Source organism: Diplotaxodon limnothrissa, linkage group LG9, assembly GCF_057381915.1.
Source record: "Diplotaxodon limnothrissa isolate DT_005_m linkage group LG9, D_limnothrissa_male_GT1.1, whole genome shotgun sequence".
In the NCBI taxonomy this organism is placed as follows: Eukaryota; Metazoa; Chordata; class Actinopteri; order Cichliformes; family Cichlidae; genus Diplotaxodon; species Diplotaxodon limnothrissa.
Window position 1 is genome coordinate 6,432,572 of NC_140604.1, and position 21,532 is coordinate 6,454,103.

Genomic DNA, 21,532 nt, shown 5'->3' on the forward strand with positions numbered 1-21,532 from the left:
GCACACACAGAAATACACACACTTAAAATAAATAGGAAATCTTTATCTTGACCTCTAGCTAGAACTGTTTTGCTCTTGATTGCTTGCATTGGTCATGTGCCTTTACAACTGGTTTAATATCTGGTTCCAGCCTGCTCAGCACAAGAGCAAGAGAGATAGGAAAGGAATAGGTGGGAGCTGAGACTACATGTCTGCCGCTTGTATTTACATGTCATAGATTTTAATATTTAAAAAAAAAAAAAACAACGGGAAGAAGTTCTTGTAACTCTGCAAATATCAGATGGCATAGTAATAAGAATGATATAGGGGTAACAATCTAAAACGACAAGCAAATGAATGTAGGGGCATGGGACACAACATGTGTATCCATTGTGCAAACACTGTCCCCAAGACATTATAGGTTGCACAGTGTCGCAAAAAAATTGAAAGAATGAATCCATCCATTTTCTTCGCTTATGGCAGGGATAGCTCAGTAGGTAGCGCTGTGGCCCCATGATCGGAAGGTCAGGGGTTTGAATCCACTGAACGGCTACCCTCAGGTACCCCTGAGCAAGGTACCGTTCCTACATACTGCTCCCCAGGCGCCCAGTGGCTGCCCACTGCTTCACTGAGTGAATGGTTAAATGCAGAGAGGGATTTCCCCACAGAGATCAATAAAGTAGACATTATTTACATTATTATTATTTATTTATCCTGATCCGGGTTGCGGGGCCAGCAGCATAAGCAGAGAAGCCAAGAAATCCCCTCTTCCCAGCCATCTCCTCTAGCCTTTCCAGAGGAACACCAAGGAGTTCGTAGGCCAGCGGAGAGATTTAATCTCTCCAGTGTGTGCTGGGTCTGCCCCCGTACTCATCCCTGATCTGGAGTGGGCACGCCACCCTTTTCCGGCTGAGGACCATGGCCTCAGATTTGGAGGTGCTGATTCTCATTCCCACCACTTTACACTCAGCTGCGAATGCCTCCAGTGCGAACTGTAGGCCGTCACCTGATGAAGCCAACAGAGCCACATCATCTGTGAAAAGCAGAGATGAGATTCTCAGACCACCCAAGTGGAAGCCTTCCACCACTTGGCTACACCTAGAAATTCTCTCCATGAAAATTATGAACAGAATCGCTGACAAAATTCCTTTTAATGGAATTGAACTACAGTGGTCCCTCGTTGTTACGTTCTAAAAATAACCCGCGATAGGTGAAATCCGTAAAGTAGCCAACTACAAACTTTATACACTTTTCTCAGACAGGCATGAATGTTTTCACATTTTTCTCTCTTGTTTAAACGCTTTCAAAGTTCAAACCTTCGTAGAAAAATAAGTCCAGTATTATAGATTGAAACCAAAGGCACCCGCAGTTGCCTTTGATGGTGCAAAACATTTAATCGACATTGTTGTATTTGTTGGGGAGAAAACTTACAAACATACAGTACAGCACTTCAGAGTCACACTGCTAGCGATCGAAGATTTATGTAAATTTGACAAGCTTGAACACATTCTGTACCGTACAAGACCGCAGCACGAGGTTGATTGATAATCGTCTACAGCCGATCAGGACGCAGAAAACAATGCGCTGTAGAAAACAAAAAACATGTAAAATTGCACACAAAAAATCAGCGAAACAGCGAGGCCGCGAAAGGTGAACCGCGTTATAGCGAGGGACCACTGTACTAGTTGAGCACTTTGCTCTCAGATTGCAGTCTTACTTGTGAATTTGTTTTCTTTATAAAAGTTGAATGGGAGGCAGAGCCTTCAGCTGTCATGCCCCTGTCCTGTGGAACCATGTCCCAGTTTGTTTTGATGTATGCGCAATCATCCAGGTACGGAAATCCCCCCCAAAAAGTTGATTCCCTTCATCTGAACGTAGCATTTTCAGTGGGAGAAATGTTATGCCACTCATTTCTTCAATAATTAATGAAGAAACTCACATCACAGGCTATTGATTGACAGTGGTGTTCATTTCAGTCATTGTGCAAATGTCTTCTCTATAAGGTTGGCGAAACCTGCAGTCAGCTGAGAATCAATCAGCTGACTGAAGATGCTACGTCCAGATGAACAGAATCAACTTTTTGGGGGCATGTCCCAGTTTGAATTTGTGAGACAGTCTTTCTGTCTGATTTGAAGATTAGGTATTAAACCTCACCAACATGGGTTTAGGAATGGATCAGGTGAACTTAAACCATTGTATAGTTATGCTGCAAGGTAGCGATAGCCAGCTCTGCATCCCTGTTTTTGTTTCCTCTCTCTCTGCCATCTGCATCACTTGCTGTTCCAGACAATAACCCACAAAGCACCCAGTTGGGTAGGATACTGTCAGTCCAATCCCAAGTCAGGGTTCAGGCTGATGTGTATTAGTTCGACGACTGTATGTGATCAGCGCGTTAGGTGCACAGTAGTTGGGGACGCTGTGCTGCTGCATACATCTGTATGTGCTGCTATCTTGTTTCCATCAAGATTGCAGCAATAAATGCTTAATTTACTGCTGGGCTGCATATGAGAGAATTTACTTTTAAAAACCGTTAAAATGTGAAAGTTGTCTTTGAGCTTCCTGGGAGTTTCCAGGTTCAGGACAGAGAAAATAAAAGGGCCAAAACATAAAAGAGATTACGCCCATGGCCTTCATCCCACACTAAAACACGATCTGAAAGAACTGTGATGACAGGGAATAAATGCACAAAATTAAATTACACATGCAGAATGCAGAATTAATTTTGACCATTTTTTTGTAATAAAACAAATATCGCATCACTCCACACAGGATGAACAGCAGCATTGTCAAATGCAAATTAGCAAATGACTTGTACTAGTTGCTGTTGTCTGCTGTGTTTCAGGTATCATACACACACCACAGCATGTATGCTACACTATGTGGAGAATTTTAACTGTGATCTCACCATTTTGTGAGGACTGCAGTTCCCCTCAGTGTGATTGTCACTTCAGATGTCTGCTAGTCTGTGTGATCCTTAGACATGTAGAGATGTCATGACCCCTGCAGGTCCACATGGATATGGAGGTAGAACTGAAGAAGGTTCTGCAACCTCCACGTGGTGGAGATGTTATTTAGTATCTGTGATAGTGACAGTAAAAATTAAAGCTGTTCTGAGTTTGTGCTACACTCTGCATAGCATAAAATGTAGTAAAAATAAATAAATAAAAAAGTGTTGCTATATTTAGCAAAGGCAAACTGCATATCAAAAAAGATAATCAGAACAGATTATCTAGCATGTTAATTTTGGTTGGTGTAGTTAGATATTTGGTTTCTGATTGTCAAGTATTGTTAATAAAAATATAGACCATTTAAACACTCTTCATTTTAGAACAAGCACAGATTACCTTTATATAGGTTTTTTTTCCTATAGGTTAAATCTTCATTAATAAATCCTACACATTTTTGTATTATCATGCTAATTGGTGTGCCTTAATAGTAAGTTTTTATTCCAGTTGCAGAAAACGCAGATCAGTCTTTGTGGCTGTTTTCTGTCGTTTTTGGTTTTGTTTTTATATGTAGATTTTAGATCATTTTCTGGCTGCTACAGGATATTCAGCAGTAGCAGCATGCTTGATGCTGACAACCTCAAGACATGCGATGGACTTTTTTTGTTATTATTTTTGCATGATTCAAAACAATACAGTAAAGTGATTTGCATTTGAAATTGTATTTTATTTAATGGCATGGATAATGCTTTTCAGATATGCATCAGAGGGAAGCATTATTAAAGTAATTAGCGTTAATTAATTGCATTTAATACTGTCAGGGTGGGTGTGCCAGTAGCGCCATGAAAATTAGATTAACTGTTTGTTCTAATATGACAGCATATTTGGAGCAATGCACATTTTTATTTGAGGTGGTATCTCATTGGCAGTATTGTCACTACAGCCGCTCACACTACTTCTATTTAACTTAACATAGGTGTGACTTAAAATTGAAATTAAAAAGCATTAATGAACTGGATCCTAGCATCAATAAGGCTGCATTATTATTCTGTCTTAACACTCATTTAATTTTTCCTTTATGACATACTGATCATTTCTCTCTACTCCCGCTCCCCCTCTTCCATTTTATCCATGAGCCTCTCATCCATCAATGCTTGGTACCCATAATTATGCGAATACTGCTTGTTTTGACAACACCAAGTGTGCTGCATTGGCTGTCCACATATTGACTTAATGAATAATCACTTTTGTTGAAAGGAGCATATTCAATCAGTTACCACAGTCCTGAGCTCTTTCAAGCAGCTCTATTGTGTTCATTACAATAGCTGTTTCCACTTTCTTTTTTCACATACTGACAAAATTGTAATCATCTTTGTAAAGGATTTAGATCTTTTTAAAACATTATACAATTTAATTTTATGAAATAGATACACACCTTTTTTTACATTAAGACATAAAAGCACAAAACTTAAAATCAGTTTAGAAGAGACATCTATTTGAGATAACACAACTAGGTGTGAATGTGCGAGTGAGTGTGAATGGTTGTCTGTCCCTGTGTGTTAGCCCTGCGACAGACTGGCGACCTGTCCAGGGTGTACCCCGCCTTTCACCCTATGACAGCTGGGATAGGCTCCAGCGCCCCCCGCGACCCTGAAAAGGATAAGCGGAAGCGAATGGATGGATGGATGGACAAAAATATTCACATGTTTTCTTAATTGTTATGAAATATTAATAGTTCTTCTGATCTCCTGACTTATTAACATTATTGCAATGCTTAAGAGCAAAGGAGGCCTATTAACAGCACCTTTCCACACCAGTTAGAGGTCGTCCTATGTTGGGGGTATGGGCAAATCAATTACTCAAAGAGCCTTACAAAACAACATTACAAAAAACAACCAAGATATTCGTCCCAGTGATGAGTGAAATGAAAGTGTATTTGATGGACCGGCAACCTGTCCAGCCTGCACCTAGCCTCTTACCCAGTCTCTCCCTGACCCTGATGGGTGGGGGGTGGGGGTACCATCAGATGCAGATGGGCAGCTAAAGAATTGCCTGAATTACTACACTATTTTAAAATAGTAGCCTTTGTACTTCATTTTCCTTTTTGGCCATAACGATAAACTCTGTCAACAACCACGTCAAAGTGTACCATACCTTTCTCCAACTAAGAGCTTGGATAGCCTAAAGCCGCCCACATCGAACAAGTGGTTAAGAGGATTGATGGACAGACAAAGTAGCAATTAGAGTGGTTAACAAGGAAATTTTGTTGATGTTACTATAAAACGTCTTCTTTTTTAATGATGTCCAATTGATTTCACATTGCCAGTGTAAACCCGAGGTATTTTGGTATACTTTTATTCTGCGCTCCTAAGTAGTATCTGTAACCTGCATCAACACCTATCACCAGTTTAGAATCAGTAGTTAACCAAAGCATGCTATCGAACTATGGAAGGAAGCCAGGGCACACATTGGAAACACAGATCAGAGATTTACATCCGGAACCTTCTTTCTGTGATGCAGCAGCACTAAGTATTATCCCATAGTTCACCTTGTTTCCACTGAAAGGTAGAACTATGTCCACAATTCCATGAATTCTGTTAAAGCAACAAAATCGTTATTGCTTTAATCCCCATGCTTTTGACTTGATGACCTTGACCTTTTGAGCTGTTGGTCACAACATATATTTGTTTTTTGTTTTTTTGCCATATAAATGAAGAGTCATGAAACTTTGAGATCACGCCTCATATTTGGTCATAATCCAGAGAGTATACACAATATATAGCTGTGTTTACAGACTAGATTACAATTATTAAAGGATCATAGAGGGATTAGAATTCATCCTGAGGTTAACATGAGTGGACCATGTTTAACAGTAATCCATCCTGTTGATGTTGACATAATTCAGCCTGGACAAAACTGAGGACCAATAGTGAGACAGTACCATCCCTAGAGCTCTGTTTACATGGTAAAAACTGTCAACTGCCCCTATGCCTGGCTGATTCCAGACACTCCCAGGAGGTTCCTGGCACCTGCCCCTGCCCCATTGTCTCCTCTGGGATGGCCCTAGTGGGCAAAAGCTCTGCAAAGCACAAGGATCCTACTTTGTCTCAACTTGTCTCTCTGTCTGATATGTATCCCTGCAGACCCTAAATGGTGATGTGGTTTCTCCAAACAGACAGGCTTTTTAAAGCAGGGAAATGTTAAATAGGTATCTCTTTAGCCTTACACCGCACTTTATTGATCAAAAATACTCGCACTCACAACTGTGTGCGTCTGAGATACTTAAGGGTAAATATACTGACCTTCCAATTAGTGAGCAACTCACTCCTTTTGAGCTGTTGCTGCACATGGCTAAAACCCAGCTGGTTTTGTAATACTACATCTAGCTAGAGAGTTGCTGTTGTACTGTTTCCAAACGTAAATGGGTTTTGCGTGAGTTAAGGCAAAATGCCCATGGAAAGCAAACACTGATGTTAAAATGAAAAAGAGTTGCCTACTGCTATTCCTCCACTGGGTGTATCTCTGTCTGTCCCACTCCTCTCTGTTCTGGCCTGTGTGTCTCTCTGCTCTGGGCTACAGTTGCTTTGATGGGCAGCATGGGAGGGGGTTGGCATATTTAATTCCCAGATGAGAGGTTTGACATGGGATGGAGGCAGGGTGAAGAAAACGAGACACTTCAATCATAGACTGACAGTTTTCACTATTGTGGATTTGTGTACGCACATTCTTAGGGTGTGTATGTGTGTGCGTGTGCATGTGCAGCATTAGCTGTAGAAATTCAGTGACATGCTTAAGCTTTTCTAGTATCTTCAGTGTCTTGTTTTGAAAGCGATGTTTTGAAGTATGTATTTTAGTTTTCTGCGTGCATTGTCTTTTTAGGGCCATAAATAACAGCTATCTGTTCTAGCAATCTGTTCTTAAAAAATATAATAATAATAATAATTATAATAATGATGGGGCCCTTGCACCCCAGGGTTCAGGGCTTTATGTACCCATTCACATGGGTGTCAATTAGAAAATGTATGCGTGACACCTAATTTAAAATTTTATGATTTGAATTTTTAAAATTTGCTGTGGTGCACTACAACAAAAGCTACACAATTTAGCATGGCTGAGGTCTGTAGTTCAGCCTGACCAAATTTAAAGTTGAACCCTTTAAAGTTGAACTTTAAAGGGTTCACCACTAGATCACTTCACCACTAGATCAGTAGATTGCAGCCTAGTGAGAGGAAAAACAGTGTAATCAACATTGTACCACTGTGCCCCACAATGGCTGCAGCCACCAGGTTTCCATTACTGTTTGGATCCTCCTGGAGTTTTTCCCCTATCTGTAGAAAGCTGTTTACTCACTGTTTACCTCAGCTATCAATGCCGGGTGAGAAGCACCAAGTTCTGTTTAGGCTATAAGACTTCTGACCGATGACAGCAATATTGCGATATCAATACAATGATAGAAAATTGCTCCCAGCATGACCTGGAAACACCTTCAAACACACCATTCCTGTTCTTCAAATTAAGTCTTGCCACAAGAACTCTGTATTGCTTGGTAGACCACAATAAATTGCTTGTTGGCACAATACCAGCCTTAATTTAGCTGAAATTCTGAATGTTATCTAATAACCAAATAAAAATGGTGAAATTTAGCTTTGATGACTTCCTAGTCCCAGTCTTGTTACATTCTTGCGTGCAGGTATTCCCCCATGCTCCATTTCTATGTAATCTGATTTTAGAAACATTAACTTTGTGGTTAATTTACAAGTTTTGTATCAGGACTTATGGTGAGGCCATATTACAGAAGACCATGGGTGGGCCCTTAATGTCTATTGACATGGTCCCTGGGATGATTAACGGACAAAAACAGTGGATAGCGGTGCCTAGCCCATTAAGCTTGATCTTAAATCATTCACAGAGAACTTTGGCTAAAAGAGGATTACAAATGTCCGTTATTTAACTATGATTATTCTAGGTAATTTCTTGTGGTGTGAGTTTTTAATTAGTATTCAGGGATTTGTATTTAAAATGACTTGCATTTATACGTATAGAAGGAAATCATGGGTGGCTCCTTTTAAATGTTCAGGTCATCTGCTTTCATAACCGCATCTCAGTGTATGCAAGCCCAGGCATGGGCAAACTACGGCCCGGGGGCCACATGCGGCCCGTTAAACGTTTTGATCCGGCCCGCCAAACTTGAAAAAAATTTAATAAATTAACCTTGTTAATGTTTTATTTCCCCTGCAATTCTGATGTTTCCTCACTAGATGGCGCACTCTAGATATATTGGCTTTCTTGAGGTGAAGCGCAGGCCTATTACTCCACGTTTGCACTTTACCCTGTGACCCACCGACCCTCTATGAAGATGAGCGTACCCAAGAAAAGGAAAGTGGACAGAGAATGTTGAGTGTTCAAAAAGGAGTGGACAACTAAATATTTTTTCACTGAACACCGATCATCTGCTGTTTGCCTGATATGCCAAGAAACTGTGGCGGTTTTTAAACAGTATAATATTAGCCGTCACTTTGCCACAAAGCACGCTAATTATGCTAGCAAGCTCTCAACAAAAGAACGGGAAGCTGCTGCTGAGAAGTTGGCAGCTAATTTGAAGGCTCAGCAAAGTCAAACTGCCATTCAAGAGTCAAGTACCAAGGCCAGTTTTATGCTTTCATTCAAAATAGCAAAGGCCAGCAAACCACTGTCTGAGGGCGAGTTTTTAAAAGAATGTATGGTAGAGACAGCAGATACAGTGGGGCAAAAAAGTATTTAGTCAGCCACCGATTGTGCAAGTTCCCCCACTTAAAATGATGACAGAGGTCAGTAATTTGCACCAGAGGTACACTTCAACTGTGAGAGACAGAATGTGAAAAAAAAATCCATGAATTCACATGGTAGGATTTGTAAAGAATTTATTCGTAAATCAGGGTGGAAAATAAGTATTTGGTCACCTCAAACAAGGAAAATCTCTGGCTCTCACAGACCTGTAACGTCTTCTGTAAGAAGCTTTTCTGTCCCCCACTCGTTACCTGTATGAATGGCACCTTTTTGAACTCATCATCTGTATAAAAGACACCTGTCCACAGCCTCAAACAGTCAGACTCCAAACTCCGCCATGGCCAAGACCAAAGAGCTTTCGAAGGACACCAGGAAAAGTATTGTAGACCTGCACCAGACTGGGAAGAGTGAATCTACAATAGGCAAGCAGCTTGATGTGAAAAAATCAACTGTGGGAGCAATCATCAGAAAATGGAAGACATACAAGACCACTGATAATCTCCCTCGATCTGGGGCTCCACGCAAGATCTCATCCCGTGGGGTCAAAATGATCATGAGAACGGTGAGCAAAGATCCCAGAACCACACGGGGGGACCTGGTAAATGACCTGCAGAGAGCTGGGACCAAAGTAACAAAGGTCACCATTAGTAACACACTACAACGGCAGGGAATCAAATCCCGCAGTGCCAGACGTGTTCCGCTGCTGAAGCCAGTGCATGTCCAGGCGCGTCTGAAGTTTGCCAGAGAGCACATGGATGATACAGCAGAGGATTGGGAGAATGTCATGTGGTCAGATGAAACCAAACTAGAACTTTTTGGTATAAACTCAACTCGTCGTGTTTGGAGGAAGAAGAATACTGAGTTGCATCCCAAGAACACCATACCTACTGTGAAGCATGGGGGTGGAAACATCATGCTATGGGGCTGTTTTCCTGCCAAGGGGACAGGACGACTAATCCGTGTTAAGGACAGAATGAATGGGGCCATGTATCGTGAGATTTTGAGCCAAAACCTCCTTCCATCAGTGAGAACTTTGAAGATGAAACGAGGCTGGGTCTTCCAACATGACAATGATCCAAAACACACCGCCCGGGCAACAAAGGAGTGGCTCCGTAAGAAGCATTTGAAAGTCCTGGAGTGGCCTAGCCAGTCTCCAGACCTCAACCCCACAGAAAATCTGTGGCGGGAGTTGAAAGTCCGTGCTGCTCGGCGACAGCCCCAAAACATCACTGCTCTCGAGAAGATCTGCATGGAGGAATGAGCCAAAATACCAGCTACTGTGTGTGCAAACCTGGTAAAGACCTATAGTAATCGATTGACCTCTGTTATTGCCAACGAAGGTTATGTTACAAAGTATTGAGTTGTATTTTTGTTATTGACTAAATACTTATTTTCCACCCTGATTTACGAATAAATTCTTTACAAATCCTACCATGTGGATTCATGGATTTTTTTTTCACATTCTGTCTCTCACAGTTGAAGTGTACCTCTGGTGCAAATTACTGACCTCTGTCATCATTTTAGGTGGGGGAACTTGCACAATCGATGGCTGACTAAATACTTTTTTGCCCCACTGTATTTTGTGCCCGGAGACGAATGACAAATTTGAGAAAATCAGTTTATCATGGCGGACAGTGACTAGCCGTGTAGAACTAATAGATGAAGATATCACCAGCATATTAAACAAAAAGGCGAAGTCATTCACTTTTTATTCTTTAGCACTGGATGAAAGCAACGATGTCAAAGACACTGCTCAGCTCCTCATTTTTATCCGAGGAATCAACAAAACTTTTGAAATAACGGAGGAGTTTTTGACAATGGAGTCTCTGAAAGGACAAACACGGGGAGAGGACTTGTTTGAACGAGTGTCTGCTGCCATCGAAAACATGAAGCTTCCCTGGAGTAAGCTTGTTAACGTCACCACAGATGGATCTCCGAATTTAACGGGAAAAAACGTTGGCCTGCTCAGGAGAATCCAGAATAAAGTGAAAGATGAAAACCCTGACCAGGATGTCATTTTCCTCCACTGCATCCTCCACCAGGAATCTCTATGTAAATCGGTGTTACAGCTGAATCATGTTGTGAATCCTGTGGTGAAACTCGTCAACTTCAGCACCGTCAGTTCATTGCGTTCCTGGAGGAAACTGATGCGGATCACCAGGACCTGCTTTATCACTCCTGTGTTCGCTGGTTGAGTTTGGGCGAAGTGTTTCAACGAGTGTGGGAGCTCAAAGAGGAGATTGGCGTGTTTTTGGAGCGGCAGGGGAAGACTGATGAATTTCCTGAGCTGAGCAACAACAGCTGGATGTGTGACTTCGCGTTTGCTACGGACGTATTTTCACACTTGAATGAGCTCAACGTGAAACTGCAGGGGAAGGAGCTGTTTGTGCATGACATGCACACAAACGTGAAAGCCTTCAAATCCAAGCTGGCTTTATTCTCTAGGCAGATTTTGAACAAGTCATTCACTCATTTTCCTACACTAGCCACGCTGAAAGAGGCCGGAGCAAAAGTAAAGAAATACAGTGAGTCACTGGATGCACTGCACGGAGAATTCTGCCGTCGGTTTTTGGATTTCGATAAAATTGACAAGTCACTCCAATTGGTGGCCTTTCCTCTGTCACAAGACCCTGAAACAGCTCCAGAGGAGCTTCAGCTCAAACTCATCGACCTTCAGTCCGACCCTGCCTTAAAAGAGAAGTTCAGCTCTCTGAAACGAAATGACTTCTATGCTTCACTCAATGATGCCGCGTTTCCAAATCTAAGGCGAAAAGCGCAGATGATGTTGGCTTTGTTCGGCTCTACCTTCGTGTGTGAACGGACATTCAGCGTCATGAACATCAACATCAACAAAGCCAGCCACAGATCCAAGTTAACAGACCTACACCTCAGATCCATCCTGAGAATCGCCACAACAAAACTAACTCCAGACTTTGATGCGCTGGCTAAAAAAGGAGACCAACAACACTGCTCCCATTAAAATGTGTGTCTCTCCGTGATACGCACGTTGTTAAAATGAACAGTGCGCGCAGATCAAATATAACGCTTCACAGACTGACTTGCTGCAATTGTTTTGTTCTTGCACTGGTCGTTGTTGACTTTTGGCACCGGGGAAACAAATTGAATAAAAGGAACAGGACAAGTACATCTGCATCTCCTACCATTTTTGAGAAAAAAAAAAAAAGAGAGAGTCAGAAGGAGAGTGATGGTGATATCCTGAAGGATAACAGAACCTTCAGTGCTTTAAAATAAAAATGTTCATTTATTTGATTTTCAGTGTTTAAAGACTCATTTCGAAGTCAGAGATTTTATTGTAACGCTTTTCTTCATTTTCATTGGAAATTAAAGCACATGTTTTCTCCATATCCCAAGATGTGTATTTTTCCCCCAATGAGGTGATGTTTTCAAAGCATGCCCTCTATCTGATCCTGTTCCGGCCCCTTTGTCAAATGTTAGAACTCAATGTGGCCCACGAATCTAAAAGTTTGCCCACCCCTGGTCTAGCCTATCTGTGTAGCCTATCACTACAACCGTTCATTCAATTCTATTCAGACTTCAAAGGTGTGTTACTAAAGACGAAAGAAGTGTGTGGATATTGCGCTCCTCTGTGACCTCATTAAAATCTCAGCAGTTTGGAAGTTTTTATATAAACCTCAGATGACGGTGACATCTCCCTTTGTCGATGCCAACAAAGGACAGTGTAAATAATGGCTATTGCAGAAACTGTTGGGAAATGCGATCTGATAGTGAGACAAGCTCTTATAGATACACAATTTATGTTTCTGCTGTCTAAAAATGGCATTTGGCCATATTTGTAACACATTATTGTTTTATTACGCTTTTTCTGGTATATCCATGCATGATAGAAATTGTTCACTTTTGGAAACACATTATTGTTAAAATATATTTTGTACTAAATGTACTAATTCAATTTAGAGATACAAAACAGTTTAAAAGAAACCAGATTTATGTGCACTACACTGTACATCGCTTTAATTGTTTATCCAAAATAACAACAGCTAAGGAAAGAAACTGTTGTCTTGATATCAATCGCAGAGAGAACAGACACACTGTGACTTTGGTGGCACTTTGACCTGGTGCATCTAGAAATTCCATTACATCCCATAAGTCACTCCAGGTCCTCTTAACTAAAGCTATTCATCTATTTGGCAGTGTTGAAATGCACATGTGTGCAAGGTTGCCTTGGGTCAGGAGATACAAGTAGAAGAGCATTAGATACCAGTTGGCTGGAAAAGGGAGAAATTTACTGAGGCATCGTAACAGCTACAGCTGGAATAAAACAACTGACACCAGATAAAGGAAAATAGAAATAGTTGATATTTAGCATAGGACAGTTACTAGTTGGAATACTAACGCATTTTTAAGAAGTCCTTTGCATAATTCATTTTTCCACAAAGGGATATACTCATTATGTACACCCTTCACCCCAATTTCCATGCCCCATACCTGATTCAATTGTACATGGTTCCCTAATCTAAGCATTGTCTAATCATAGAAGAGGGTAAAGGGTGAATTCCTTGTCTCATTTCAGAAGGAATGAGGCAATGAACAGTTTATACTCTTACCTGAAACAATGTCTAAACACAGATAATTGAATAATTACAACATTTTTGTTTGGCTGTAGCTTTATAGCCATTGCTGGCCTGTGTGCACATGATTATCTCTGCTGTTGAAGGCAGAATTTCAACCCTGGATTCCTTTTCCTACTTGTACTGTTATTTACAATAAAATATAACCATGGTTGCCACAGAGCCAAGCTCATCTGTAACCGGAAGGTTGCCGGTTCGATTCCCCTGCTCTCTGTCCTGGTTGTTGTGTCCTTGGGCTAGACACTTTACCCTACCCCCTACTGGTGTTGGCAGCGATATGGCAGCCTCTATCATTATTATTATATTTTGAATACTATTTAAAATGTTAAGCCTAGAAGAGAGAAAAACAACACGTTTATCTGTGGAAACATCCTGCAGTGAGGAGCAGAGAACTCTTTTCCAGTCCGATGAGCTCTTGCTTCTGTGCAAAGATGAGACCCATGGGACGGCAAAGGTGGCAGTGGGGTGAGAGGAGCATGTATGTGGTGGTGTGTGTAACTTACACTAAAAGGTATACTGTAATAATATGGACAATCAATACTGAACACAACAACTGTGTGTTCACTGTTGATGATTTTCTTGATTTTCGTGTTACACTTAAATTGTCGGGCTGGGTGTGGTTCAGATCTACCACTCAGGCAATTTGTTGTTTGACCCCTGACCCCTCCTCTTTATGTATCAAAGTATCCTTAGGCAAGATACTGAACCCTGAGTTTCCCCGATCCATCTGTCAGAGTATGAGAGATGAGATGAGATGGCCTTTATTTGTCAGTTGCAGGTCTTTTGCAGGTCCTAACCCTAGAGTATGTTTGAATGTTAGATAAAAAGGCTTAAAAGGTACAGATAAATGCACCACCTGAATGTTTGTATGATTGGGTGAATCTCAAATTCAGTAGAAAGGCAGTATATCAGTACGAGTTTTCATACCTTTTCTTTTGTGCATACCCCTCTCATGTTTGTAAGCAAAGACTTTAAAACACACAGGTTATTAGGGTTCTTGGCAGAGAGAGTACTCGTATCTCATGTGAATTAGTTAAAATTAATTCAGTTCACCATATCACTGGATATTTCCACTGATCCACTCATAGCTTGTTTTTGGCCTTGCTAAAAAGGGTGTAACGGCCGTACATCTATTTTAGTTTGCTTCATCATTTCCCCTTTTTTATAAGTAAACATCCACCTGTGTCTGGAGACTTGTTTTACACCATGTAGCATTTTGAGAAGTCATTTTCACAGAGCTTTCATAGTACAGATGTCTTTGAGTTATTGCTCAGCTTAGTCAAATTATCTCTAATTGTATTTGTAGGAAGACAAGGCTACTTTTTAATGGAAGTTAATTCACAAGTCCTTGTGATGCATAAAAAATTTCCTTGTACCTGTAATTTATTCTGACTCATGTGTAACAGAGCACTATCCGGGGCCAGTAAAATTCACATTTTTTGGTTGAGTTTTACATGATCTTTTCTGAAAAACATTTGTGCAGTTTTTTGTATGTAATCATAAACATGTACGTTGATATTGAATGTGTCTTCCTTCCTCTTTTCCTCTCCTCAGTCTTTATGGCAGACACATGCAGGCCAACCCAGAACCACCCAAAAAGAACAACGATAAGAGTAAGAAAATCAGCCGCAAACCACTGGCTGCCAAAAACAAGTGAAGAAGAAATAAGAGGATGGAAAATCAACACTTATTTAGCAGCCAGATTCACTGCATGTGCCTTTTGTGCTCCTTTTTTGTTAAAACCCTGTATTGCAGTTAAATATATGAAGAGTGTTTCTGCCTACAATGTGTCATTTGGGCTTGTTAACTCTCAGAGTCTCTGTATTTATGATTTGTTACTTACAGGAACTTGACATGTTACAATTGATAAAGATTGCAAAAAAGCGCAAATTGATTTAAGTACAAAACAAATTACTGTAATGTTATCTTTTAGGAAAAAAGGATTTTCTATATACCAAAGGAAAAAACTGAATTAGGATGATTCTACTTTTGTGTGAAAAGAGCTTTTAGGTATTTCAGAAACATTGTTAGGAGAGTTCAGATACACATGTTCTGTTACTTTCAAACTTTCCTATTTAATTATTATAATCTAGCGTAATATTATGGTGCATATAAAAAAAATGCATTAACAGCTTATTTAGATGTTGTCATACATTTCGATACATTTGTTTTTATTCGTGCCTAAACTACGGAAACCGGTTAAGCCATTGTCAGTATATCTATCATGTTGCCTGTTGTTTACCAATGCCTTGTAATGAAGCATCAATTTTTTTTCTGTAGCCATCTTCATCTTTGGAAAAATTACACAACCTGCAAAGGAGATCTAACTATGAAACTGAGAGACACTGCAATCATGCATGCCAGCCCAAAATCACCCCCTGATTTATCATGCTTTTTACAGTATTAGGGACCATAATGTACAAAATTAACACCATGTTATAAGACTTGAAATTAACAATTATTAGTGTTAAAGGAAATGTTGGCTGAGGATATCTATCAAGTGATCAGAATGATCATGTTTATGATCTGGCTGCAATCTGAGGACCTGATGTCCATTAGAAGGAATACAGATTTAAGGTATGCACTAGCTTTAGCCTTGGAATTATCGTCCGTCCACCTATGGTGAAATCTGCCATTAACTGTATTCATTCCACTAATGAGAAGAATTTCAAATGAACATGAAATATTATGTTTGAATCCCTCTGTGCTTTCCGTTTCACGTTTTCTCTCACATTCTGTTTTTCAATGCCAAATATTTCACGATCTTTCTGAATGTGTGAATGTAATCCATGTTAAGCTTTTATGCCAGTTCAAAACATGCTGGTCATTAATTGTACTCACTGCATTTCAGCATTTGCAAATAAAAAAGGGTACTTTTGTATTTTTCATTTTAGATTTGAGTACTTTACTTCCTACAAAATACAGTGGAGGTGCAGATTTCTTTGCATGTATTTCTTTCTAGAAACAGCAACGGCAATTGAGATAAAGGAAACCAGCTGAAAAAGAATCAGTGTTTTTGATGCAAAAGTAAAATCTTTTTGCCTGTCTTCTGAATGTGATCTTTTGAATTGTTTTCATTTAATTTCATTTATTTATATAGCGCCAAATCACAACAGCAGTTGCCTCAAAATGCTTTATATTGAAAGGTAAAGACCCTACTATAATAGAGAGCTACAGAGCTACAGTCTAGGAGCTACAGTGGGAAGTAAAAACACCCTTTTAACAGGAAGAATTCTGTTAAAAACTTTGGGACTCCAGCAAATCAGGCCGAGACCTGAAATCTCGCCGGCTACTCTGGCTTCCTCCCACACTCCAAAGACATGCGGTTTAGTGGGGAAAGGTTAATTGGAAACTCTAAATTGCCCATAGGTGTGAATGTGAGTGCAAATGGTTATCTGTTTCTATATGTTAGCCCTGCGACAGACTGGCAACCTGTCCAAGGTGTACCCTGCCTCTAAAGTAAAGGTAAGTAAAGAAGAAATGCTGGGTGGGAATCCCCCAGCAGCCTAGGCTTATTGCAGCCTAAGGGTTCAGCATCATCATATCCAGCCCTAACTTAAGGAAATTTTCAGCCTAATCTAAAGGTAGAAATAGTGTCTGTCTCCCAAATCCAAACAGCGACCTGGTTCCACAGAAAAGGGCCTTGAAAGCTGAAGGTTCTGCTTCTCATTCTACTTTTAAATACTGTAGGAACCTCAAGTAATCCTGCAGTCTGAGAGTGAAATGCTCTATTGAGGTGATATGGTAACTTGAGGCCTTTAAGGTAAAGTGGTGCCTAATTACTGAAGACTTTGTATGTGAGGAGATTTTAAATTTGATTCTGGAATGAACAGAAATCCAATAAAAAGAAGCCAGTATGAGACAAATGTGCCATTTCTTTACTCTTGTTGCAGAATTTTGGATCAACTGAAGGCTTTTCATGGAGTTTTTAGAACAACCTGATAACAATAATAATGAATTACACTAGTCATGCCAAGAGGTAATAACTGCATGAAGTAGGTTTTTAGCATGACTCTGAGACAGAAGTTTGTAAATTTAGACATCTTGCAGCTGGTCATGGAAGTCACCTAGGCATGAAGACAGCTTCTACAAACATTTGTCAAAAAATGGCTCACTCTGAGGAGCTCAGGGAGTTTGAACTTGGTACTTTGATAGGATGCCACTTGTGCAAGAAGTCCAGTCGTGAAGTTTCCTCACTATTATAGATTCTACAGTCACCTGTTAGTAATAAAACAAAGTGGAAGCAATGTTGCCTTAAGATAAGCTCAACAACAGCTTCCAAGGCGAAGTAGTTGCATCCAAGCCTTACTTCACCGAGTGCAATTCAAAGCATCAGATGCAGTGCTGTAGAGCACACTGTGTCTGAACGTTAAAGCAGTGGAGATGTGTTCTCCAGAGTTACACTCTTCTGTCCAGCAATCTGATGAGCTAGTCTGGGTTTAGAGGTTGCAGTAACTGCAAGCATGTTAGACAGCTTTAAATTGGAAATTGGTATAGGTGCAAACCCCTATGTATTAAGAATGGGGACTCCAAGATTCTTCACACTGTTACTGGAGGGGAAGGTAATGCCATCCACACTAAGTATCTAAATAGACAACATGTTTCTAACTACAATAACCCAAATTTTTTTTTATCTAACTTTAGAAGCATGGAAATTAGAGGTAATCCAAGCATTAAGGCATTCATTATTGACGTGTCACCTGATTTTCATGGGTATCATCTGCACAATAATGAAAATGCATACTACGGCTTATAATAATACCGCCTAAGGAAGCATGTATATATATGTATATATGTATGTGTGTATGTATGTAAATAGAATTGGCCCTAGCATGGAAGCCAGTGGAATTTTATAGGTCAGTGTAAAAGTTTTTATGTTTCAGTGGGTAGCTTTAAATTACAGAAGCTAGAATTTAGGGGTTCCTCCTGAATCTGTCCTTGGTTCACTACTCTTTAACTTTAAATGCTCTTCCTGGGTGGGATAATAAAATTACCGTTTTGTTCTCACAGCCTTACAATTAATAAGTGTGCATTCATGATCATTTGTGTTTTACCTTTTTTTGTTTTCATTCTAAACCTACACAGGTTGTTTCTGTTTTTATCTTGTCTTTGAAGTACAATGAAATGTGCTATATAAAAACCGCGGGGACTGTCCAAAAATCTGATGACTCAGGTGGGCCCAAGGACTCAACCTAAGAAGGGAAGTATTGTCATAAAGTACTTTGTCAGTACAAGAGAAAGTTTGCATGTGTGTCCTCACTAGAATAGGGATTTGTGCTGGTGCGTGTAACTGTAGCCTATGATTTAAATTTGTTAACTGGTAATTATTTGACAATGCATTTCAGGTCAGTTTATGAAGTAAAGAAAAAGTAATGTATTGAATGGTCTAATGCAGCGGTCCCCAACCCCCGGGCCTCGGACCGTTACCGGTCCGTGAGTCGTTTGGTACCGGGCTGCGAGAGTTGAGGTTCAGGTGTGAAATGTGTGGTTTTCAGGGTTTTTATCGGTTTTTAGCGTTATTTTGTTATCGTTTTTATCGTTAACTCTGCAGAGTTAACGATAAAAAAGTTTTCCTGGGCCTTTCCACGTGTGTTATGAATAAATCTTCTTTTTTTCGGTACCGGTACTAGTTTTATTTTGTTCTATTTATCCGCGACACCTTAAAGGCCGGTCCGTGAAAATATTGTCGGGCATAAACCGGTCCGTGGCGCAAAAAAGTTTGGGGACCGCTCTAATGATCTACTTTCTACAGGAAGTTTGGGGACCGAAGTAATTTAGTATTACTTTGAAAGTAATGTATTTCTTTTGTTGATTAATGACCACAACACTGTACATGTATGACATCCAGCTGTATGAGTAGGAATGAGCAATGTGATTTACATATATATAACACCCAGCACGCCCCTGCGGGCGGTTTATCCTTCAAGCTCGGGTCCTCTACCAGAGGCCTGGGAGCTTGAGGGTCCTGCGCAGTATCTTAGCTGTTCCCAGGACTGCGCTCTTCTGGACAGAGATCTCCGATGTTGTTCCCGGGATCTGCTGGAGCCACTCGCCTAGCTTGGGAGTCACCGCACCTAGTGCTCCGATTACTACGGGGACCACCGTTACCTTCACCCTCCACATCCTCTCGAGCTCTTCTCTGAGCCCTTGGTATTTCTCCAGCTTCTCGTGTTCCTTCTTCCTGATATTGCTGTCATTCGGAACCGCTACATCGATCACTAGTCATATCTATATATATATATATATATATATATATATATATATATATATATATATATATATATATATATATATATAATTTGTAAAACTGAAGATTTGTTACTAAGGATGTGTTACAAACATATATCCTTAAGCCCACTCTATTTACAGTCATTTCTCCTGCATCTCATTTGGTGGATGTTGTACCAGTTTTGCCCTTACTTCATCTCAATTCATCTCACACTTTTCCAAGGATACAATAGTCCCAGGCTTACTAAAGCCCATTGATTTTCACAAGGTGATTTATAGGTGGCGTGCACGTTAGGGCAGACTTGATTGTATAAGGGAGGCTGCAGAGTGCTACTTTAATGAGGATGGTGACACAGGGTTGAGAAGTAAGCACCCAGCTTACCACAGGATGAACCACGATTATATAGCTGCTGTTTTTCTTTAGCTTAACAACCAAAGGTACAAAGCATGTTCTAACACAGTTAGGTTCATAAATATTTGGACAGTGACACACTTTTTGCATTGCTTCCTCTGTACATCATCGCAGCGCACAAAAAAAAAATCGAACCTAAATTAAAATTAAAATGAATACTTCAACAATTCTGTTTTGCAGTGTTAGTCAGTAAGTGACTGGCTGCTCCCGTATGGGATTAGAACAATGCCACCTTATCCCATGGTCCAGCCAGTGATGCGATTCACATTCGTATATACGTCCTTATTCGTCCTTATGTGCCGACACCAGTGTTTTAGCTAGCAAAGCGGCGTGACTGATGTGGAGTGAAGCCACGTTAATGACAACGTGTACAACCATTGGAGATGTGAGCAGGACAGACGGAACAATTGACGGAAAAAGTGTGGACTTTATACCAGTTTTTAAATTGTGTTGATCGGCCACGTGAAACCAGAGTTATGATAAAAATATCTGCAATGTTTGGTTTTCTTCCAGAATACTGACGTTGTTTATATTTAAACAGTAAAAACGGTGTTTTATAAGGAAAGTGCTCGACAGCACTCTCCACCTGTGAGCAAAAACAAAACCAAAAAAACCCCCACCCTTTCCTATTGGTCGAAAAATGTAACATGTCACCAATCAAAAAATGATATGGCAAAATGGCATTTAGTTGTTTAGGAAGGGGGAGGTTTTAGGAGTGACGGTGGTGTTTTGAGATGTGAGAGATTTGCGACGTTTAGCGCAAATCTTGTGTAGTTGTGCCACAAATAATTTGTGTGACATCAGATTTGATGCAGAACACCTGATTGTTCTGTAAATAGTTTGAAATGTTTATTTTTAAAAAATGCCTTGGATGCATTTTTAGGTAAACAGCTGCAAAAAACTTTGTCGTTTGCAAAACTCGGTTTCTTTTTTGAAGAAGTAACTATATAATTAATTGCCCAACATTGGTCATTATATACTGTATTTTGCAAACAGAGAGTTACAGGACTCTCTCCCAGACCACAGACTCATAATACAAGTCAGAGCTTTATACAAAAAAAAAAAGAAAAGAAATTTGTGTTTTCAAAATTGGAGTTCAAGTTATTTTTTACTTCCAGTAGTGTTAACATACTACACAGGTCATGAACAAGATTTTTTAAAATTGTCATTGTAAGTGGGCTAAAGCAGTTAATTAAAAGTAGTCTAACATAAATGCTGTAATTTGATTATTTTAATAAACCATGTAACTTGGATGATTCGATGCTGGCGTGACCACAGTGCACACGTCTGATGTCGCTCACAGTGGTCCAAGGGACGCTCAGGGAGTTTGTGTGTTCGCTCAGACACATGAAAAATTAGGTGTGACAAAGGGGATGAGCAGTTGCAATACTCTCCATTTGTCCCATATGTGTTGACCTTTTTTTTGCACATTATGCACATTATTCTGTTTCTATTTATTTGCTATGATTTGCTATTTGTCAAGTAACATTGCTGCACTCACTATCCCGGGTTTGTTTGTGTAAGCGTTTTGTTGCCGGCAAATCAAACATTCTGCAAATTAAGGCAAATACTCAGGTACATGTTTCTTTATA

The 21,532-nt window shown here is 40.1% G+C and overlaps 1 protein-coding gene and 1 pseudogene across 1 annotated transcript in view; both read left to right on the top strand.

The window, feature by feature from the left end:
* rsu1 (Ras suppressor protein 1) overlaps nt 1-16,135 on the top strand; it is a 43,342-nt gene extending 27,207 nt beyond the window's left edge. Inside the window, exon 9 of the mRNA XM_085361904.1 lies at nt 14,855-16,135. Within this exon, the coding sequence (XP_085218030.1) occupies nt 14,855-14,957 (103 nt within the window). The 3' untranslated portion in view covers nt 14,958-16,135. The remainder of the gene's footprint in view (nt 1-14,854) is intronic.
* On the top strand, nt 10,508-11,670 carry LOC146625040 (general transcription factor II-I repeat domain-containing protein 2A-like; annotated as a pseudogene).
* Nucleotides 16,136-21,532: the final 5,397 nt, after the last annotated feature.